Source organism: Aptenodytes patagonicus, chromosome 3 (genome assembly GCF_965638725.1).
Source record: "Aptenodytes patagonicus chromosome 3, bAptPat1.pri.cur, whole genome shotgun sequence".
In the NCBI taxonomy this organism is placed as follows: Eukaryota; Metazoa; Chordata; class Aves; order Sphenisciformes; family Spheniscidae; genus Aptenodytes; species Aptenodytes patagonicus.
The window spans coordinates 42,569,685-42,594,192 of NC_134951.1; the positions used below are offsets into that span (position 1 = coordinate 42,569,685).

At 40.2% G+C, this 24,508-nt stretch overlaps 1 protein-coding gene across 1 annotated transcript in view; it reads left to right on the forward strand.

Moving 5' to 3' along the window:
• Positions 1 to 2,738: 2,738 nt before the first annotated feature.
• Positions 2,739 to 24,508, forward strand: part of ZNF292 (zinc finger protein 292) — a 56,619-nt gene continuing 34,849 nt past the window's right edge. The window contains exon 1 of the mRNA XM_076333183.1: positions 2,739 to 2,900. Within this exon, the coding sequence (XP_076189298.1) occupies positions 2,739 to 2,900 (162 nt within the window). The remainder of the gene's footprint in view (positions 2,901 to 24,508) is intronic.

Below are 24,508 nucleotides of genomic sequence, written 5' to 3' on the forward strand. Positions count from 1 at the left end.
CTTATATTCACATTCTTTCACTGTCACATAGTCTCATATGTATCTGAAAAGACTGTCTTCTCCACGCAATCTCTTTCTCTCCTGTCACTGTCAGGCACCAGCTCTTCTCTTCCATGAGCTCTATGTACCACAGTGTAGTTTCTGTCAGGACTCAAAGACAGGACAAATACCATAGCTTTTTTATCTGGTCGTGCCCAGCATTTTTTTCCTCTTCCTCAGGCCACCGCCACGCTTGCCTTGGTAGCTGTCATCACATTCTCACTGTTGTCAAACAAGAAAAAAAGAACTCCTCCCTTCTTCACCACTGTTTGTGGTCATTCCTTCTACTTACTAATTCCTTTCTTGGTCTCTTAGATGTAAGCTTAGCAATTAACTGCCCGTGAACCGTGATTAAAGACAGGAATCCTCCCTTGCACAAGGCCCCTGGAGGCCTAAGTGCAAGCCCTCTTCAGGTTAGGACAGCTGAAGGACAGGCTTCTTTCCACTTGACCCTGATGAGAACAAAACAAACAACCCTCACTCTACCAGCTCCAAGTGCTAACCTTTTGCATGAGCAAGAAACTCACGCTCCACATTTCTCCTTCCTTCCTGGCCTGGGCTCAATTCAGAAAACCCTCTGGCCAAGGAGGAAACAAAACAGCAAGCTAAAACAAGGACAGACTATGAATATGAATTTGGCTATTGTGGTTTACCCTTAAGTGAAAATAATTACAAATAGCGCAATATAGGACTGAAAGAGTTATCCGGAGGAGAAGTTCTTATAGCTCCTGCAGATAAATTAAGTGATTGAGAAAGAATAAATACATCTTTGTGCAGTTGTTTCTGGTATTTGCATCACTTACTTATTAGTACTGGTGTTATCGGCAGTTTGGTGGTGAGGAATACATGCAAACCAGTCAGATTTTTCAAGTACTACATTAAGCCTTAAAAGGGAAAGCTGAAAGTTTTCTCCTCTTCTGCTTGGAACAGAATGGGTTTCAAGTACAGCAAAAATCAGAAACTTCAAAGTTTTCAGGCTTACAATGGCAAATAAGACATTTACTTGGTTACTTGTATGGGAAACTAGAAACATACCATTCTGGGTTTACTGCCATGACCCAAAATATGGGTCAGACCCCCAGGCCTGTCTCCAAAACGTTGCATATTCAATACTATCACTGTGAATGTCTATACTTGCAGACTAACGTTTATGCAATCTTGAAGGAATCTCTTTTCTTCCCAGCTCTGATTTAGTGTTCGTTCCATCATACGCCTCAGCTTTCAACTGTATGCAAGTAGGTAGCGACACTTCTACTTCATGACAAAAAAAAATAGAACATGATCATCAAATCAGTCCAAAGGTCATAAAAGCTAGCGGATGTAGGATATTGTATTAAACCTGGGTCCAAGCAAGACTGACTGACATACTGAGGAGTATGCAGCTACAGTCTCTTCCAGCCAAAAAAGCGTTACACCTGATTTTAGTTAGTGCAAAATACCAGAGTGTTCCTCATTTTCCAGAGGATGTGAAAGGTCCAGCTTAACACAGTGCACCTTCTCTCACTGCTGGCTGGCTAAGAGAAATGATCCAGTCCTGACAGACAGTGCTTTCGCTGCAGTAACACATTTCCTCCTCACTTCCTTGATGAACATTGGCAACGTGAAGAGTGTGAAACCGTCACCCCGTGTCAACCTATACAGCCTAGAAGACTGCAAAACACATATCCATACCAATTCAGTGCCCATCAGGTCCATGTTTGCCTCCTCGTCAGATTCAATGCCTCAGGCCAATCTCCAGTATTGCCAATACTTGTGACAGGTGAAAGAGTCTCCTCAGCTTCTCGGGCAGATGCAGGGGAGGTCAGTGCCCATCACTGGAGCTTTCCACTGTTCTGAGAACATCACCAGTGTGCGAGAGGGAGCTCAGCCCAGCACTAGGACCGCGTGGTCAGCAAAGCCCTCCAGAACCTCCAGATCTCAATTGCTTCATTTGAAGAGCAAAGCCGTACTTCTCACTTTCAATTATAATAAAAGCAGGACGATCCAGGTATGAAGAAGACAACTCAGTGGCATCCTTGAGGCTAACACACCCCATTACTTCCTGCAGAGGAAGAAAGAAGAGGGAACAACATGCAACAAAACTCCAGCGGTGTTGACCATGGCTGACCCAGCGGGGGTTGGTGCCGCCCGGCACTCTCGGGCAGGAGCGGGGAGTAAATAACCCATTCAGGCCCCTGGGGAGAGCCACAGCCTCGCTCCATGCAACGACAGCCAGCGAGGGGGACGCAGCTCTGGTACAACCAGGCCACAAGTAAACTGTCGCCACCTTCAGAGCTCGAGGGACAGCGGCGAGGGCCGCCCCAGCGAGGCCCTTCCGCGGCAGCCCCGGGAGGCAGGGCAGCCCCCGCAAGCCCGGGCCACCGCCATTTGCTGCCATTTGCCGCCAAAACCCATCGGCGGGAGGGCGGGGAGGGCCGTCACGTGGTCGCGCGGCCGCCGGGCGCGTGGCGTCGCGTCACGTGACGCGCGGAGGCGCGCCCCCTTCCCGCTCTCGCCCCTCCCCGGCCCAGTCCTGCGCCGCGGGGGACGGAGAGCGCGCGCGCGCGCGCGCGCTCCCCCGTCTTCTCCGGCACGTGACCCCTCCCCGGAACGTGGCATTGTGTAATCACGTGACCTGGAAACGGAGCGGGGGGGGGGGGGGCCGGGAGGCCGAGGCAGGGAGGGGGGGGGCTGCGTACGCGACGGAGCGGGGTGCGAAGATGGCGGACGAGGAGGCCGAGCAGGAGAGCGGTAGCCTAGGTGGCGACCTCCTGGAGCTGCGGCGCCTGCGGGAGCGGCTGGTGGAGCTAGAGACGGGGCTGCGGGAGAGCCCCGAGCCGGCGGTGCAAGCGGCTACCGAGTACTGCAAGCAGCTCTGCCAGGTCAGGCCGCCTCTTCCCTTCCCTTCCTTCCCTTCCCTGCCCCCGCCCGCGCTCTCCCCTCCCCCGCGGGGTGTGTGTGTGTGTGTGCCCGGGTGAGAGGGAGCGCGGGGGGCGGGCGGGAGCAGCGCCGCCCCCGCCGGGACGCCGGGGGGGGGGAGCCGCAGCCAACGGCCCGGTGCGGCGGTTGGCCCGGGCGGGGGCAGTTAGTGCTCCGGGCCGGGCCGGGCGCCGCGGGGCGATTGACGCCGCCGCCGCCGCTCATTGTGGGCTGAGATGAGGCGGCCCGCCCCCCTGCGCCGGGAGCCGCTCCGGCCGGGCCTGTAATCCCCTTCCCCCGCCTCTCCTCCCCCCCTCCCCGGCGGCCGCCCCGGTTCTCGCGGTCTCTAGGCCCCTTTGTTGTGCTCTGCGGCTCGGCTTATCGAAGGGCCCTTTGTTCCTGGCGGTGGCGGACCGAGTCCCCCCCCCCCCCCCCCCCCGCCGTCCCCTTCCCTCTGGCACCCCTCCTCCCTTGGAGGCGAAGCGCGGGGCGAAGGGAGGGAGGCGGCAGTCCGGGAGATGGGGTCTCCGCTTCTCCGCCGAGGGGCCGGGAAGGAGCTGAAAGTCCGTCCCGGGTCCCCTCTGCACGGGGCTCCTGCTCTATGCCCGAGTACCCCTCTCCGCCCCCCGCCCCTTCCCTATCTCGTACCCTAAAGGGATAGCGGAGTTTTTGCCATCCTGGGAAAGAGAAGGCGGTGAAGCGGTGGTGGACTAAACTGAGTCGCCAGTGATGGTGGCAGGTCTGTAGGTCTGCGCTGCTGCTCACCGTTTTCTCGCCCTGTCAAGGGAGCGCAATCCCACCTCAGGAGAGGGCTCCTGAGCTGGCACTGTTTGAAGCACCATTGTGTGTAATTATTCTGGCTGTGACTGCTGTCGGGAAAAGGCCTGCTTCCCGAGGGCTTGGGCTGGTCCTGAAGCAGGGATGTTTGCAGGTGTTTCTTCTGAACTGGTGACCCTGCCGAGTACCCCCTTCTAAACAAACTTCGTGGTGCTAGCTACAGTTAAAACAAACTGCTCTATTTTAGTCATGTATGTGTCTATATATTGCCCTGATTTCTCTTAGATGTCTCTTCTCAGCTAGCATTAGGTATGACACAATGTATAAAACAAGTTCTTAAATATTTTAGGCCACAGAAATTCACAGAAACCGCTACTTCTGTAGCTTTACTATGGGTTTAATAGTCTATCTCATAAAAGTGATAGTTTGTTTACACATTACTGACACCCATTGATGGAACTTAGGTAAATTGTTAAAAGGTGGAACGGGTAAGACTGAATTCACATGGCCGGTTTGAATTGTGTTTTATTTGTGATTTCGTATCTGTTTTCTTAAAGAGTTGATTCTTGGTGGTAGCCATTGTAGCATGCTAATTTACATGTCTGTCACTTCTGGATTGAACTGGGCTCTACTTTTTGCTAACCAGGGAGATTCGCTATTAAATATTTTAAGCATATTCCTTTCTCATATTTTATTTCATATATACAGGAGTTGTATTTCAGGTTCTTTTTCTCCAGTCAAAATTTATCATACTGTATTTGGGTAGAATGTCTGTGTAGATGCACAGAAACAAGATTGGTTTATGTTGGTTCAGATCACTGTGTTCTCGGTCTGTTTAATCTTTGTGCCTACTTTCTTAAATTCACACACTGCGAGATGGAAATCTGGCTTTCCTGGCTCTGGCTCGACTTCTAATTTGTGAATGAGCTGTTCATTGAACTGAAGTAGTTGGGTAGGTGGGAATGAAGCCACCATCCTTGACATGTACAGAGTAGATTACTGGTATCTAAAGCAGATTTATCACTGAAATTATGATTGCGTGTGCTTAGTGAGTGGCTTCAGTAGTTGACTGATTGGAAGTTTAACAAAAATTAATATTCGTATTATTATTTTAATGGCTGTTTGAAAAGTCCATTGTAAGGCCCAAGTTTACTAATTTTCTTAAACATACACCTTTTAAAAACAAGTCTCACTGAACAAAACAGTTGTGTAGAAACTGACTTAGATAAATACCCATGCTATTTTGAAATGAGTTACTCTTCCTTCTATACCAAGATTTATAGGAAGGCTCTATCTGTTTTTGCAGGCAGAAGACTGATGTGTAGCACTGAGAATTGAGACATGCCATGCAATATTGCAAGATCCTGCTTTTCAAATTTTAAACCGAGGTCTAAACAGATGCTTAATGTATTAAATAGTGGTGTTGGGTGGATATTTTTTACACTGGTTCAACAGAGATTTTTTTTTTTTTAAATCTGTTCACCTGTGCTGGTAGTGCCAAAATACTTATTCAGCTCTTCTACAGTTTTAATCCTTTATTTGGACTAACACAAAATAGTATTCATGATTCCAATAGTAGGCTTAGCTACTTAGCTTGCACTGCATGACAGAGGTTATAGAAAATTCATGTAATAGTAAAAGCCATCTCAGAAATCTCTTTTAAATAACAGTTTAAAGGCATCTGCCATGATTTCTAGGATAAAGTCTTTGAATATATATGCATGAAAGAATAATTTGACTGGTCATATATACAAAACTTAGAGTCTTATTTATGTCTTAAGTCTGGAAGTGCAGTGCTGAAGAAATATTTTAGCGTTTATCTCAGTATGATTTCACCTACTTTTTTTTTTTTTTTTCATGCTTAGTTTCTAGGCATGAAATAACTACACAGAACTTGGAAAGTCTTGTGTCCATATTTTATTTTGCCAGGTAGTGACTCTGGAGCCCAGCAACCACATAGCTTGTTGCCATAAATCAACTTTTTAATTTTTTTTTTAAATGAAGTGGGTAGCATAATGTTTGAGGAAAAAAAGCGTATTTTCATACTGAAGGAGGCTAAAGAATGTACAGTAGAGCATTTGAAAGGTCCTTAGGTTCAAAGGCAAATGAGGGATTTAAGTATTCTGCTCTCATTAAATGAAGTGGGAGTTGTGTGGCCAAATCCCTTATCTGGTTTTGAAAAATCTCAGTTTGAACTATTTTAATGTTTATAACCCAACAGTGTAGTACAACTGTTACAAACACAGAAAAACAAGACACCTTGTACCTTGACAGAAAATAATATTGTAGAACTGTTTTCTTCTCTTGTAAGAATAAATTTTACTTTTGATGTATTTTATATGCAGCATTTCATTACCTATAAATATTTTTGTGTTTTGCTGCTGATTGCACTGTGAAATGATGCAATTATTCTTAAATTTTAAGGGGATTACAGAGTGGACCTTAATCCTGTACCATATCTGTGTGAATGTAGTTATGTTCACCATTGTCAGCATGCAATAAAGAGCGTTCTTTTTAATTGCTATCAAGTGAAATTCATATCCGTACGGATATATGTAAAATGACTTTTTAATTGTGATTCATGCTCTTCTGTTGCAATTTGGTAATTAGCAAATGCGTGACAAACGGTTATGTTGTCACAAACAATATGTGTGCAGACTGGGGCAGACAAAACAAGTATCTTCAGCTGTAGTGACTAAAAATTGAAAGTGTGAATTTTGCAAGAATTCAGAACGGTCCAAAGAAAGATTGCTGTTCTTGTCACCATGTGGTGGCTGATTAGAATCTTTTCAAACTTTGCTCTTAAAGGTGATCTGTTGATTGTATTCAGTTAGAGAAGACAAAAATGTTTGGTTTTTTTCCCCCGAGAGCTAGGTGAACGTGATGCTGATGGGTGTATCAGAGCTCTTCGCTATGGGCTGTGTCCCCTTCCGGGTGGTCATTACCCGATGTAACCTTTATTTTCTTAAATACCAAATTGCAGGCTGGTAACAATTTTTCTTTTGTAGCTAGTTAGTTGTGAAATCTTAGTGGTACCTCTACTTATCCTGACTGTTTTTCTGTAGTTGATGTTTCATCTTTGAGCTTATTAGTCTTCCCTCCATGGTTATTTTTGACTTTTCATCTCTTTTCTGAATCTGCTTGTGAGGGGGGGGGGTGTGTGTGTGTTTGTTTGTTTCCCCTCCCCTTGCTGTACTTTGTGATACAAATTCTCCAAAACTGTAAGGTGGTCAGGTTTGTTGCACTAATGTACAAGTTGTCAACATATAGTGAGCTCCAAACAAGTTGTCAATGTACAGTGAGTCGAAAATATTTGGACTGTTGTGCTATCCTTCCTCAACAACTTTGCCTGTACTTTTTGTCTCATCTGTTGATTGTCTCATCATGTCTGCCTGTTATGAAAAAATCCTGTGTTAAAATATGTTAACAAGTATGCTTAGCCATCAGTAGACACATTAATATCCTTCTAGTGTCAACAGTTTACTCAATATTAACCTAGGATCTTCTTAACACTAGCAGCAAAATTGTAATGCTGATGGAAAAATGGGGGGCGAAGGTTTTTAGCTACTTAAAAAAAACCAACCAAAACTTCTTTTAAAAAAAGCTTGTTTTTAACTGATATGACTGCATAGGGTTTGTTCCTACTGTTTTAAACTGTTTTTTATTGTGTGTTGAGGTAGTAGTGAAGTATTAGCTGGGGAACATGTGCATATTGGTCCTATTTTAATACCTTAAGGTCCTATCCTTTTTTTTTTTTTCCTGTGTGCTGACACACTATGAGTAAATCTTGGTAATGTTGGGGAACATATACTGTACTAATCCAAATATAAGATGTCCCTCCTAAAAGCAAACAAATGTAACTCTACATAAAAAGCTTTTTTATTACATACCTGTAATCAATATACAGTAAAGTTACAAAGTTTTCACTAATTATTTGTTTCTGTTGGAGGTTAGTCTTATTTTCTTCTCTTATACTGTACTACAAATGGCTTTCAGTTTTTACACCTCACAGACTTCACAACTTTCTGGTGCTGTCACCCTCTTCGCTGTTGTCATCTTCCTCCCTTTTAGTCTGTATTCTCAGCTTCCTCTTCAGACTCAAGATGACAGAAATAATCTTCAGTTCTGTCCATAGAATTTGAAATAAAGCCTTTCTTAAACCTTTTAGCTACAACTTCTGGATTTATCCAAACCCAGTCTGTCTTAATCCAATGACAAAGAAGTGTTTCAGTAGGCTTCTTCATTTTTTCGTGTAGGAGTTAGAGTATGATCCCTTGCCAAGAGTCTTTCTGTATATAAAGACCTCAACAGTCTTTGAAGGGCTTATTTGCTATTTCATCAAGCACCTGCAGTTACGATGTCCTTCCTCCTGATGTGACCGTAAGATTGGTATTCACTGACAGTGAAAAATACCATCAGCAAAACGTCAGGTGCCCTTTTAATACAAGTAGAAGACGTTTTCTCTTTTTCTTAATATCACACCTGGTCTCTTACTCCAGACAGCATTCATCGAACTCTTCACTGAGTGTGTAGGTAGACACCTACTCTTGATTTTTGTTTAGCTCAAGAGCTAATAGTGATCTTTACGTAATACAGTCACAAACTGCTGGAATGTGAATGTTGGTAAGGTTGCTATTTTTTGAGTTTTCAGTTTAATGATTTCCTGTGTAACCAGGTCTCTGTCTCTTCTTTTGAGTACGCACAAATTCTACAACTTCTACTTCTTTAAGTAAAAAGTGTTTTCTTTTGAGTCCAGTGAGTGATTTCTGCACTGAGCTAACCCTTAAAAGCTTCTGTTTTGATGTTTCCGTCTTTGCACATTTGCCTCTACCACGCTGTGTTTCTTCCTGGTCTCACAGTTGCTAGTTTTTTCTATATATTTTACCACAAGTGTAAGATTTCCATCATATCTTCTAATACTTTTCCATTTTGTTTTTGTACCTGTGACCTCCAGATGACCTGCTATTCAGGGAGAGATGTACAGCTGCCAGAAATCACAAGGAATCCGCTAAACTATAGCACACCACACAGATTCCCAAGTGCATGAAGAAAAACAACTGTTATCGCTGTGTCATCTCATGCAAACTCTGAGCTGCCTCAGGCATTTTTGTGCTCCTTCATTACTATAAGACCTGCCATGTCAAACAGTCATATTATCTTATTGGGCGGGGGGCAGAAACGACACCCCCTGATTTTTTAAGTTAAACTACAGGGGGTCAGGGAAGTTGTCTTGCTTTCAAATAAATATGGTATGTGTGCATATCTGGATATAATGTTTAGAAAAAAAACACCCTCACTGTTTAGGGTAAGTCTAACCAATGAGCATGATTGTTCTAGTCCTTGTCCTCAGTAATGGCATCAAGCCTCAGCATCATGCCAGATTGGAGGTGGTCTTCATTAGAACTCCTGAGTTCTGTACTCTACATTTTTATTAATAGAAATTTTCCTGTATCAAAGTAAGTGGATGTGACCTTGCTGTAGACTTCAATTTACCCATAGTAGTTGGCTGTAAACAATAGCTGCACATCTATGCTAGCATAACTAAACGTATTAGGTACTTTCTGTACTGGCATATATAGTACTGCCTTTACCTTTTCCCACAAATCCAAACTTTTTTCCCAACTTTTGAATAATGTATAACAATAATCTCTAGTTTTCTTTCCAAAACTATGATTATTGAAGAGTCACTGTTTAAAGAAACATACTGACTATGGAAAACATCTTCCTTATTGTGCAGGACTATACAAGGAATGTATGTATTCATTAATGTTCAGTAAGGCATCTCATTGTATCAAAATATCCACATTATGTCTCTCAGTTTCTTGATAAGGAAGTTATATATCTATTTGAACATTCAGTCCATTTCTTATCTCTCTCAATATTTTTTTTTTATTGTTTTGTTAGAGGATGAATATCTCATAAACCATTGATCTTGAGGGAAGGCAGCAAAAAAAAAAGCGCTCTTCTAGGGAATCTTTGCTTCCATTGTGACTAAGAATCAGGGAATTTCATCTGGCCTTTTCCATTTACTCTGCCTTTTAAATGTCATAATATTTTTTTACTCTAGGCTTTATGCAGACATACTATATATTGTAGGTGGTTTCTACATAAGACTTCCCTAAATTAGGGATCAAACTGGAACCATTAGGAGACATCAACATATTGTTTCTTCAGTGTGATGTATTACCTAAACTGACACACAAGCCAAAGAAACTATTTCAAATTCATGTATGTATGGAACATATCTTCAAGAAGTAGTGCTCCAGGCATTGATTTATATCTATCAAAAAAATTTTGTTAGTATTGTTTTTAAAGGCCTCCATATAAATTCTTGAGCAGTTACAGTACAGTGTGTATAATTCTTTAGTTTTCATGAGGGAAGCTAGCATGACATTCTTATGCCATCAGCTTCTCTAAAATGATGCAGTACAACAACTTGCAAATTTAAGTTTAAATAACAGGTAAACAATATGACCTGAAACTATCTTTTCAAATAGTATTCCCCATTTTATTAGGTCTGTGCTTTTGCATATGTTAAGAACTTAATGTCTCGCATTTTAAGAAATGTGCAGGTGTTTTTTTGAGGTGTGGAATATTTTTTTTTTTTCCCTATTTGTCTTTCCAACTATGCATTGAAGAGAACTCCATGGTATTATTTCTGGGATCTTTCATCTCTAAGGATGAACTGCACTGCTTTCTTTTGGGAAGAGTTAATCTAATAACACCTAGTACTTGGCAGAACAAAGACATTCAGAAAGAAGGTATATGTAACATCAAAAAGGCAATGGAGCTTTATGAAATTATTCTCTGAAAGTAGGCCTGATCCAATAGGAAATTGAACTAAACTTGCAAAAACATGTGCCTGTAGTTTTTGGTAAGAATAGTTTGATCAAATTTCTTCTCCATCTTCTCTTCTGTAACTGTTATACAGTATTCTAGTATGTAATATTTCTGGCTTCATGATTCCCTGTATGAAGCTGAAGTAAATTAATCTTTCATCAGAGAATCAGGAAAATCCTGTGCTAACTAGTGTAGTTCTCACTTGATTATTTTGTTAATTATTCTGAGCTGGTCACACAATTTTTTGTCCTTATAAGGACTCATATAACATGGACAACTTCTGCCAAAGCTCCATCCAGCTTCAGATACTGACTCCTAGTGTTCATTCTCTCCTAATTGCTGGACAGATGCATTTGTTGCTTTGAGAAACTTAACTCCCTGGAGTAAAATTCTTTAGCATGGAGTAAAATTCTTTAGGATTTCTTTAGGGTAAAGACCAGTCTTTATTTTGTAAGTCTCTGTTGTCTTTTGGGTTGAATACAGCAGTTGTCTTAAGAGTTTTCATTTGAGCTGGTAGTGAATATGGTGTTGCTTTCTCAGTCTCCTGTATATCATAAAGAACAGAATTTGGCAGGACTCCTTTTGTCTTCTGTTATTCAAAATGATGGAAGGAATTGATTCTGGTGAATAGATACATAAATATCAAACAGGATTTATCTAATACACTGAATACTGTTTTGATGAATTCAGTGATCAGGCATTAAATCAAACTACAAGTAAGGAGTTCCTCAGTCTTGTGATTCCTGCTTGTCTCAGAAGCTTGTGATAATCATAGAATCATTTAGGTTGGAAAAGACCTTTAAGATCATCAAGTCCAACCATTAACCTAGCACTGCCAAGTCCACCACTAAACCATGTCCCTAAGCACCACATCTACACATCTTTAAATACCTCCAGGGATGGTGACTCGACCGCTTCCCTGGGCAGCCTCTTCCAATGCCTGACAACCCTTTTGGTGAAGAAATTCTTCCTAATATCCAAACTAAACCTCCCTTGGCACAACCTGAGTCTGTTTCCTCTTGTCCTATCGCTTGTTACTTGGGAGAAGAGACCGACACCCACTGTTTTATGACAGAATGAACGCAAGGACGAGGACAAGAAGAGATGAAATGTTCAGAATCACAAAAGACATAATCTGAACTTCATTTTTACTTTAATCATTGGAGGGTAGCTCTTATGAAGAGAATAGCTGGGATAAAAATTAACATGAATCCATAATAGTGAAGATGGTAAAACTTAAATATCCCAATTCTACAGACCTGGAACTTGCATAATGTTCTAGCTGAAACTGGCATGGCAATTGAACCCTGCTTTTGGATACTCAGCTAGACATCATGAACCACGTCAGTGTGATGGCAGGAGTTCCAAGTTCTGCTCAGGGTTGCTAACATATTCAGGAGAAAGTACAATCTTGGCTCCTCTCCTTCCTTGCACATGGACACAGTGGCAGTAGCTTGACACTGGTATAAGGACACAGTTGGTTATTAGACTCTGTGTGAATCAGGTAGATGTTGCCTTGTTCTTTCACAGGATATGTAGATCAGATGGAAGCATCCTTTGGGATGCCAATTGGACTGTGCTGAATAGACAAGCTTAAAATGGCAATTAAGTAACCTTTCTACTGAGGAAGAAGATTATCAATTAAGTTCTCATCAGAATTAAAAAGGTTTGAAGTAGCAGTGGGAGAAGTGGCATTCAGCTGATAAAGACAGGTAGTACAAAAATGTAACGCAGATGAACTACAGAAATATTTGTAATGTCTCATTTCACTTGACTGAGAGAGCAGGTTCAAGTCATCTATATTGCAGGAAATGCACATATTTTCAGATTTTAGACACAGTTATTTCTGGCTATCTTCCTATTTTTAATCTGCCCATATGCCAGTCTTACAATTAAAAGAATAGGTAATTTAGATTTCCTGGCAGTGGATAAAAGTTTACTGTAACGAACATCCCACCACATTCCTGAAATGCCTGTTTAATAGCCAACTGCTGAATATTATTTTTAACTAAACAGACTAAAATATGAAGGTTGGGATGACAAGTTCACTTCTTATGTAAGGGTGTAAGAGAGAAATCAGAAAGAGCATATTGAATGCAAAATGTTGAAAGATTAAAGGCAAGCCTAAAGAAGGGTAATTTCTACTACTGTATATGACAAAGCATGAGGCTTAATGAAGTTACTTCCTGGTATTTTAAATAATTTACTTGTTTTAAAACAGTTTATGTATGTAAGCAGAGACTGTCCGTTCATTTTCTAGTTTTTTCTGGTTCTTTTTCTAAAGCTAGCTGGGTTTTGAATCTTAAGCAAAATAGTGACTAAAGAACAATGGGAGGAATAGCACCAAGGTAATTTCTCTTTTGTTTTGCCTCTTTCAATTTAATAATTAGCAATCTGAGCTCATGCAGTATGTTCAGCATGCCCGGGTGAAAAACATACAAATTGCTTGCAGCTTTTGACTTACATCTGGGGAGAGAAACATATCTCTATCACTTAACAGAAGGTTCTATGTTTGGTAATTAACTTTCCAGAGTCAGTTGTCTCTCTTCCTTGCTGTGTTTTTTGTGATACTTTCTTGGTGATGGTAGCTGACAAAATTACTACTCTGAGAGTTGTAGCAGAGCCTCCACAAGCTTTTTTTCTATTTCTGCTTCCATATCTGCTAAGGTGCTTTTTTTCCCCAACCTTCCTCCAATGTAGACTCTGCTTTAGAAATGTAAATGTATTTTACATCTGTCTTGGTTTTGTATCTGTAAATTGGGGGCAGTGGTACTTCTCTGCTATTCAAAGTTACATGCATTAGAAGACAAACTTGGATTTTGTTGTTGTTGTTGTTGCTTTATCTGCCTAGTGAAGTAGAAGTAGTTGGATAAGAGGCATGGTTAACTTTCTATGCTTGTGTGTTGAAGGCTCAGGGTGCTAATGTCCTTACAAATTGAATTGTAACAACAGTTAAAAAAATCTTCAAAAAGTTAATCTTAAGGTCGAGTTTCTTTATGTCATTGATCATCATTACATGGATTCTTCCTGAAATTAGTCTTAACTCTCTTTACCAGCAATGTGCAACCACGAGAGTGTGAGTTACAGTCAAGTAGTTGTAAAGAACCATCAAGGTGATTAACACCTTAGGTGCTGTAAATAAATGTAGGGAAAGGAGGGGGCCGTTCAAATAATCAATGCACTCTTGCATTTTCAGAAGCATTGAAATCTGTTTAGTTATTACATATTCATAGTAACTAGAGCTGCGGTGAGATTTATTTAAAAAAAAAAAAAAATTCCATGAAGGAGACCTAAATAGATGTGGTTATTTGGGGAGAATCTTTTTAAGCAAGAGTCAAAAACTAGCTAGTGATAATTCTTATTAACTTTCTATCTTTCCTCAACTTTCATGTTTTGTAATTTTTGTGGAATGATATTCAAGAAACTTATTTTGCATAATAAACTGCTATATATAGTATTTATATACACTGTATAAACTACTATATAGATGTGTGAATGTGTAGGGATTGAACAAACTGAGAAAATGAATCATTTGTTGCAGGGTAGTTGATCGCCTTTACTGGATTTCAAATGTATTCTGATTTTCTATTAAATCAAAATTAATTAAAGTTAGTATCAGTTCTTTAACAATTACCTTTTCCATGTGTGTGTATTTCTCTGAACTTATTTACTGTTGTCTCTGAAAATCTCCAGGATTGTAACTTTCCTTCAGTATGAATATACGCATGAGTTGCTGCAAGATAAATGTGTAAGACTTGATTTCTTGTTGTTTCTGTGCATCTCCTTTTCCCTTTCTGGTGAGGCTTGAGCATAAAACATAGATCTGTATCTTTATATTTTTGCAATTTTACCGCAAGAAAATTGTGCAGATATAATTCAGTTTATTCTTTGTGTTCTGGTTTGATAGACAACATTTCAGATTTACATGGTTGTTCTGAAAACACCGACTGAATTAAAAAAAAATGAAGAGGATGGTGAGAGGAGAATGTTTATTTTTAAAAAATGAGGCTTGTAGATGGGTAGAGTTTTGCAACACTGTTTTGCAGATTACCTTTAAAACTGTTTAAGAAACCAGTACTTGAAAGTATTTGAGCTAGCGTTTTTTTAGTTTAGATAATACCTAAACACGTTAGTTCTTAATAAGCGATGGTTATCTATACTAGAGAGTGCATACCTATGTATCTGGGTACTGAAGATACCAATAATAAAAATCAGTGCCATCCTGTAGGTGGTACTTCACTCTGACTACAGAACAGAGCGTGGGTTTTTTTTTCCTGTGGAAGGAGAAACACTGTAGTAGAGACAAGAGTATAAAAACATACATGCTCATACACTATAACAAAACTACTTTTATTGTTCCAAATATCTCTCTTCAGTAGATGAACGAGAAAGTGAGTGGTTGAAAGAACAGTTTTCAGATAATGTAACATATACATAGAAGATGTATGTGAACCAAAATAGTGGGTGCCTATACATTAACACTCTGGGTCAGACAAGAAGTTCACTTTGAAAGTGATCTTCTGATCATCCCTGCTTACCACACTTTGTTTTACATTGTGGAGTGCCTTTGCAGTGTGGAAATTGAATGTATTTTGGGTGAAATGAAACCACAAGCTGTGCTTCAGAAGCGATTGCAGGCAGTCTGCTTCGGCCACTAATAGGTATCCACTTAATGGAACCAGCTGAAAGCTAGTCTGAAATAAGATCTCCTATGGTGGATACACTGGGGACTTGGGTTCTCAGCACCAGCTTTTCTGCTGTGTGGATCTGCTCCTTATGCAGAGCATTGCACTGAAGTGCTATAGTCATTGTGAGCTTTTTGTGGACTAGCACTTAATTGCAAACTCAAATTTTGGTTTTGAACTTCATCTCTGAATGAGTCTGTCTTGACTTTCTGAGTGTTTCTTGGACTCGCTAATTCAGTACTCACTAATCTTGACTTGACTTTCCTTTGCTTTCAACTGCAGCACAGAGAAGCCGATGGTGTTAGAATGGGGGTGTAAAGTGTAAAAGCAGCTGGCTTTTCCTTTCTGTTTGAAGGAAAAGGAAAAAACAGTGAAGATGATTGGAACTGCAGCCTATCAGTGAAGAGGAGTAGTAATGGGGAAAAAAAAAAGGATAGCTCTGCACCATGCCTACAGAAATTGAGAATGAAAGCAATTGCTTAAATACAATCTTGTAGTAAGTGATGGAATTAAGAGTCTGTCTTCTGGGCACAAGTCAATATCTCCATTAGAATTAAAGCAATATCAGCCGACTCTTCAGCCAAAGGCATCTTGGCTTTCTAGAGCTACACTTTGCTTAACAACTTTATTGTGAAACAATTCAGAAGGCATGTTCAAAGTAAAAATAGCACATCAACAACTTAAAATCTTGTAAGGTTTTAAAAATCTAAAATTGTGTAAAAAATTGGGATTGATGTTCTTTGATCATAACCATAATTTAAATAGTACTTGTACACTAGAAAAGATAATAATATTTGATTATGTCATCCTTAGTTTCATAAATGCAATCTCATGTTCTGTACCTGCTGAAGTTTTGCTGTTAGATTCTGGATTGTGTTGTATTATAATAACAAACACATAAGAGCTAATACTCTCACAGCACTTGCCTAGCTACAAAATCAAGGTAACAGTGCTAAACCTTAGTAAACAAATACTGAATCAGTTAACTGGTACCAGTTTTAATTTGCCTCATTAAACTGCTTTGGAAATGAATTAGAAGTACAGTGCTGTGTTGACTTGTTGTAAAATGACCTCTCCGTGCACAGACCTAAATAAATAGAAACTGATTTTGTTGACTTGTATTGGTATGACCTGGTTCTTTATTTTGGCATACCTGTGAGGGCAGCAGTATTTCAGATGGCGCTGTTCTGTCTGATGCTTGTAGTGGACATGTTTGTCTATGTAAGTTTTGTTCTAGTCTAAAAATCAGTTTGCCTGTAGAGCATCCCAACTAAAAAAATGAAAACAGGCAATTTATGTTTGAGGTTCTTTGTTGGAGGCAAAGGTGAAAGGGAAATAAAGATCGATTATGATTATGGTGATAGGGAGAAATGCCTTGATCAGAGGGTTGTCATGCCAAAGAGAAAGGAATAGATACTCATCTCCACCCCCCCACCCCGTGCTTTTTAAATGGGCAGGAGGTATGGTGGGGTTCATACTGTATGTAAACATTTATTTAGCTTACTCTCTTAAATTCTTTAAAAATCATTTGTCATAGTATTTGTTTCTAATGCCTTAAATAGTGAAGTCTCATGGGAAATCTGAGGTAGACTTGGTTTAAATTAGACGTTGTATTAGTAAGGTTTTTTAACACGCGGAACTAGTCAAGAACTATTCAAGTTTTTACTTGAATATTCTATTCGATTGACATCTTAGTTGGGTAGTCTGTCCTCATACAATGTGGACATAAACGCTGGTTGCATCCCAGCTACTCCTTAGCTGCCTCTAGCCTCCTCCAATTAAAGTGCCTTTCATGGGAACCTCAACCTAACAACTTCTTTAAAAAAAAGTTGCAACAGTTATCAAAAGACTTTTTATGTGGTGAAAGGCGTTCTCCATCTTCTGGTAAAACACTGAACAACAAGGAGGAGGGAAAGCAGATCGCACAAAAAAAAAAGGTGGTCTTCAGCTCTAGGAGCTGTAGATCATTGGGGCTGAGAATAACGGTATTTCAACACCTGTAAAGATTGTTTTGGTGTCCCTTTAGGATGTAACTTTGCTGTGGAACTTCACAAAGAGGTGATCTGGTATTGATGCATTGGTACCAAAGCCTCTTGACTCCAGAGATGTCTAAACTGGGATATCTAATATACTTTTAGTATCCCAACTACTTCATTAAAAAGAAAACATGTTTATAAGGCTATTCTCAACCAGTCAGTCCATTTTCCTCATGGTACAGAAGAGAGGCATCACAGGCAATGTTGCTGCATTCACTTAATCAAGTTCTGATGGTCTGGAAATGCTTCTTGAACCAACTCCTTTTTAGATGCTGTGGGGCTTTGAGGACATTACTGCCCAGTGCGTCATCTTTTGTTCATTGGTCATGCCTACTATCATCCTAGTCATCTTCTAATTTACAGTGGGTTCTTGGGGCAGGGATGATTTCAGCATTGCAAACCAGGACTAATGCTCCACTTTGAAAGGAGAGATCTGTTCACTTACTTACAGGTATGTTTTTATTTTACCAGTTCAGTTCCATGACTGACTTTTCATTTAATTCTGTAATGATATTGGCACAGGGCTGGAGTTGCACAGAAGAGTCAAGGCCAGAAGTCCAGCTTAGTTTGTAAACTATCATAAATTGCACCTTAAAAGTAGACTGTTACTAGCTTTCCAGGAATTTAAACAATGCTGTTTTCATCACATGCTCAGTTCTTTAACGGTTGTAGCAGCCAATGAGGTTATGCTTCAGGCTTACAGAGTTGTACTCTGGAAAACACAGCCCTCAAAAATGAAGTTCATTTGAATGAGATGAATGTCTAGCTCCAGCCCAAGAATCAGCATATTAGCTGTGTTTTTACCAGGAAAAAAAAAAAAACTTTTTATTCCCCTATTGCTAAGTCAGAAGACATCATCAACATCACGACTCTATACCTAGCTACTTGATTGAGAATACAGATCAAGTCATCATGTTCCTCGTGTTTCACCTCTCAGGATTCGGGGGCTTTGCCATGAACTAAGCTGTCTTGCAATTTGTAACACTTGATTACTCTCCGGTACCTATGCTCTGTTGCTGTTTAGGGGCTTGTCACCTCTGCATGCAAGCTGAGAAATTCCTTCTAGCCTATCCTAAAAAGAATAGAAAGCGTTTCATCCTGTTATCTTTATTCCTGGAAAGCAGTGTCTTATACAGTAGACATTCAATGTTTTTTGACTCCTTTGATGAAGGCATTTTATTTCTCACCATATTGTTCTGTCCCTGATCTAAGGAATTGGTTTATGTATAATAGCTTTATTTCATATCGCAGTTTGAAATAGTCTAACCCACTGATCTGTGAAATACTTTTTGTTCATATGTATCTTCTGTAGATATTTCAGTAGTGAATCTATCGGTATTAAAAAGCACCAATGTATTCATTTTTTAAAGAAATGTGTTCATGTCAGATATCTCAAAGCAACCATATAAACCTGTATATTCATGAAATGGTTTTTGAAGCTTCTATATCTGATGGCCTAGCTGCCAAAATTATACTGAGATCTCAAAATATTTTGGTGTCCTTAGTATCAGGATGTGCGCATACCCTTAGTGCAAATGTGTCTAGAAGAACTGTGCTTGTGCACAGTTGCCTTGCATGCTTCTGTCTTGGAGTGCTGCACATCTGAGATGCCTCGATATTTCTCCTTTAAGATACTGGTCCTGAATGCAAGAGCTTTCAATGAGCATATTTACTGTGTAGATGTAACTGGTGGAGACTTTGCAAGTTTGAACATAGAGTTGTGTCTCTGTGTGTGTTCCAGTACTGATGAACAATACCTCTTGCAGAACCATGGATACCGCCAGAACTTCACTGGTTTAACAAATATTTCATGGTGCTCTTAACTCTTCCTGGGAAAGGAAAGTTATCAGCAATTTCAAATGTTGTTCTATTTTCTTTTGAGTAATAGTTAAACATAAGCAATTAGTTGCAACTCATGACTACCATACCTAAAAGGTCAACAATGTGAAGCATATGCATGGAAAATACTATTTCAGGGAGAAGCAGATAGATTTTAGTTTTGGAAGTGAAAACTGACTTAAGATTACAGACCCTTGGAGTTAGTATTGGGGGAGGTCTTTAATCTTACTAATTGGGCTATTTTTATAACTGAATAGTAGATAGCTCCTTTATTGGAGAAGGAATACAGCAGAGAGAAATTATCTAGGCCTACTAGTCAGACTTTTAAATCCTTATGTTCAGTTAGTGATTATCTGCAAGGTATGGAGATAAATGAAAAAGGGAACAAAATGAAATACAGATTCATGAAGGGGAAAAAGTATTTTTTACAAGAGATACAGTAAATCTCACTTGTCTTGAGCTTCAGTAAAATTACTTCTCAAGTGTCAAAAGCAGAAAGATGGCAGTTCAAGAATGAGGAAATGTGTAGGGTACTAGATAGTGGGGTACAGTGGCTGACGTTTCCATTTTAATTTCAGTTGAAGTTTTGGTAAGAGTCTTACAGCTTTCAGGACTACATTTCAATTTTGTAATACAAAACAGAGGATTGTGCTGGTAATACAAAGTTGGGAGGCATCTGTTCTTTTCTGTTTTCTTCACAGGTCAGTATGGCTGCATTGTCAGTGTTCTTCACATTCCGCAGCAATCAGTTAGCATAGGAAGACTCTCTCTATAGGCACGATAAGCACTTTCATATCCTTACAGCTGCCGTGTCTGGCTTTGTCAGGTTCACTTGGCTCATCATTGCATGCTTTAGTAACTTGGACATTGACAAGCAGGAGGTATCTTAGCTTATTATTGTGCATTACATTCTTAAAATACAATTGTGTATATTTGAAAGGTAGTTCTTGCTCATCTGGAGTAGTACACAAGAAATTTGAGGAAGTGAGAACTGAAATAATTGCAAGCAGATAGTAACATGGAGCTTTTAAAGGTCAGAGTATTAAAGTTACCACTCTTTTTTTGCGCCATTCATTAGCTGACCACCGGCAATATATTCCATGACCTGAAGGAAATAAATATATATGGCCTTGTGTTTCCCCAGTTTGCATGGAAAAAGAAAACTACACAGATGATGAGTAGCACTTGAGCAGTACTTACGTGGAGCAAGCAGTTCATGGTACTACCAATTCTACTCCCTTTCACTTTTGTTGTATGTTTTTAAAAGGCAATGTCTGGCAATGGATCTGAGTCTATAACAAGATAATAATGGAAGACAACTGTTTCCAAAGAACACCTATTTAAATCATATCAATTTGTATATCTCACTCTCCTTCTCTTATTGTCAGATAATATTATCACCACAGTAAGGTGATTTATTCCTTCAAATAAAAAAAAACCCTGTCTTTCAGGATACTGACTGACCTTTTACTTACTTCTGTGAGATGTGTGTATCTCTGGCATTCCAAGCTAAATTAAGGTAATTGTCTGCTTTTCCCAGTGTCTGAACAGTTACATAGGATTTTGACAAGAAACATCTTTTCATGTACTTTTTAGAAAAGGAAAAATAAAGATTTTGGCAGTTAATGTTTTTGAACTAACTCTTTGGCAAGAATAATTATTTGAGATTTTTCCCATAGCAGTCTAGTAAACTCGAAGTCTTAAACAGACAAACTTTAGACATTCAAGTACAGAAAGAAATCATGGATATAGCTCTTCCTGTGCTTTTTAATTTCTCTGCCCTAGGTTATAATCTTCGAGGGAGGAAAAAAATACCACAGATCAATTTTATGTATTGTCTCACTAAATCGAGAATAATGAAAATTTATCAGAACTGTTTGAATGTAACAGTATTTGTACAAGATTGATTTGAAAATTCATAGAATCATTAAAGTTGGAAAAGACCTCTAAGATCATCGAGTCCAACCATCAACCCAACACTACCATGCCCACTAAACCATGTCCCTAAGCACCTCATCTACACGTCTTTTAAATACTTCCAGGGATGGTGACTCAGCCACTTCCCTGGGCATCCAGGCTCACGGCTTTGACAGGTGTACTCTTTGCTGGGTAAAAAACTGGCTGGACGGCCGGGCCCAGAGAGTTGTGGTGAATGGAGTTCAATCCAGTTGGCGGCCGGTCACGAGCGGTGTTCCCCAGGGCCCAGTTTTGGGGCCGGTCTTGTTCAATATCTTTATCAATGATCCGGATGAGGAGATCGAGTGCACCCTCAGTAAGTTTGCAGACGACACCAAGTTGGGCGGGAGTGTTGATCTGCTCGAGGGTAGGAAGGCTCTGCAGAGGGATCTGGACAGGCTGGATCGATGGGCCGAGGCCAACTGTATGAGGTTCAACAAGGCCAAGTGCCGGGTCCTGCACTTCGGCCACAACAACCCCATGCAGCGCTACAGGCTTGGGGCAGAGTGGCTGGAAAGCTGCCTGTCAGAAAAGGACCTGGGGGTGTTGGTTGACAGCCGGCTGAACATGAGCCGGCAGTGTGCCCAGGCGGCCAAGAAGGCCAATGGCATCCTGGCCATTGTATCAGAACTAGTGTGGCCAGCAGGAGTAGGGAGGTGATCGTGCCCCTGTACTCGGCCCTGGTGAGGCCGCACCTCGAATACTGTGTTCAGTTTTGGGCCCCTCACTACAAGAAGGACGTTGAGGTGCTGGAGCGTGTCCAGAGAAGGGCAACGAGGCTGGTGAAGGGTCTGGAGAACAAGTCTTATGAGGAGCGGCTGAGGGAACTGGGGTTGTTTAGCCTGGAGAAAAGGAGGCTGAGAGGAGACCTCATCGCTCCCTACAACTACCTGAAAGGAGGTTGTAGCGAGGTGGGTGTTGGTCTTTTCTCCGAAGTAACAAGTGATAGGACGAGAGGAAATGGCCTCAAGTTGCGCCAGGGGAGGTTTAGATTGGATGTGAGGAAAAATTTCTTTACTGAAAGAGTGGTGAAACATTGGAACAGGCTGCCCAGGGAAGTGGTTGAGTCCCCATCCCTAGAGGTATTTAAAAGAGGTGCTTAGGGCCATGGTTTAGTGGGCATGGTGGTGTTGGGTTGACGGTTGGACTCAATGATCTTAGAGGTCTTTTCCAACCTTAATGATTCCATGATTCTATGATAGAAGATAAAATTGGAGAACATAGAAGCAGTGCACATGTCCTGCAAGGTAATTACCATGTAAGTTACTGCTTGTTAGTTACTATTAGTGTTGTTCAAAGAAGAAATCTGATAAATCTGCTCCTGTTGTCCTACTGATTTCATGCAGTAGTTTAAGAATCTTAAGACATTTTCCTGAAAAGAAATAATTCTGCTTTCTTTGCTTTGTGCTGTCACAAGCACTTGAGTCTCCATACTGAACGTGTTTGGGGAGCTGATAGGAATTAAAACTTGTTTCTTGCTGATTAAGAATTAGCTCTGGTCATGGATTTTCTCAAGGTTCTAATAGCCCTTACTCCATAAATGTTATTTAAACGATGATAACGAACAGACATTAGGAAGATGGCTGTGCAGAGTACAAGTGAAGCTACTAATAAACACAGAATCACAACTTCCTTAAACTGTCAGTAGCATCAGCAATGCTGAAAAAAAGAAAAGAAAATACTACACTCTTTATGAGAGTTTGATTTAGACTTTTTTATCAATTAAGGTGTAATTCAGTATTTTGGACTACCGTAACCTATAGGAGTGGTATAAGCTGTTTTCCTTACTGGAAGCACAGGATAAAATCCTTTTTACTTTAGAATCATAGAATAGTTTGGGTTGGAAAGGACCTTTAAAGGTCATCTAGTCCAACCCCCCTTTTACTTTCAACTTTACTTTCAGTCCTTGTTCTTTAAAGCATATTAAAAACTTGCACTGCAGAGAGAAATTGAAAAAGCTATTCCTTCTTGGTTTGTGTAAATCTGTGCGAAGCTGTCTTTCCACCATGGAGTTGTGTGTGGCACAATAAAAGAATGAAGATGTTGCCATTCCCTTAGATTGGAGGAGACAGAAAGACAGGGCAGTGAGTGGGGGTCATCTCTACCCTGTGTATCTTGGTCTGTTGTGGGACCTGGCAATGGTCTTGGTTTTGGTGTAATTTTTTTTTTTTTCCCAGAGCATTGGAAACTGTAGGCAATAAAGACTATGATGTTTGCCTATGAAAGAAACTAGAATTACTGATTTAAATGACCTATATGCTGTGCTCCTTCTTCCAGCTAATTCTCAGGTTTTCTGTTTCGAAATCGTGATGACACCTCATAACAAGAGAGGGGCAATGAAGTCATTGAATTCACAGTACTGCCTCAAGGATCTTGATCACAACTGGTGTTTTGTGGGGAAGGGCAGGTTGTATGCCATTCGAAGGGTTGAATATCTATCATTATATCAGCTAATATCAGAAAAAAAAAATCCAAGAGCTAGAAATGGTTTTCTTTTAAATGAAAGCCAAGACTTCTGTGGGCTGTAGGCCTGTGGATCAGGCTCCAGGGTCAATTTTCTGGCCTGGATCAGTGTATTGGGACCTGGTTTTGCATATATTTTTATGCACGTGCATATACAGGAGGATGTTGATGTCGTCTTCAGCACAAAATTAGCTCTGTTCTACTAATTGATATCGGTGTCTTGATAAATACCTCTTTCTGAGATATTCTGTGTTTTACATAATCATAAGCCCCTATTTCAAGTCTAGATCTTCAAGAAAATACAAGCAGCGACAAAATAAATAATTTCACAAGCTGCTAATTCTTAAATCAAAGCATGTTTTATAATAAAATATAAGTGCTGTGATAATAGATTTTACATGAAGTTGGAAATTTATCAGGATACCAAAAGTCTGGGTGTCTTTTGATTTAGACAATCAACCAAAATTTTTTGTTCAGCTGTGAAGTGTTATGAAATCACAAATTAAATACTAAATAGTTACATTTTAAACTGATGTCTACCCTATGTTCTTGCAGTTGCTGGCAGTGTGATGGAAATAATCAAAACTCCTTTAACTTTTGTGGTGCTAGAACTTATTAAACCTGGAAGAGCTATTCCTGTAGTGAACTACTTGCTGGTCACATTGACAGGTGGAAAAATGTCAGGGTTTTTTATTTAAAAATTACAGATGAGTTTTGATTCCAGGCAGTTTGAAGTGAAAGGTTGTGAGCTTGGCTTAGGTGCTTCACTGATACACTCAGTATTTAACTGTGTTTGGGCGGGAATAAAGACAGCATCAAAATTTAAAAAAAAAAAAAAGGTGTCACTGACCACCCTAGGGTGTCACACCCTCCTTGATAACTATTTTTATAATTATGTAATATTATTTAGCTTAGCTATTTAGATAATACGTGGATTTGATGGGTTTGTGTTGTTTAAGAGTATAGGTGTTAACC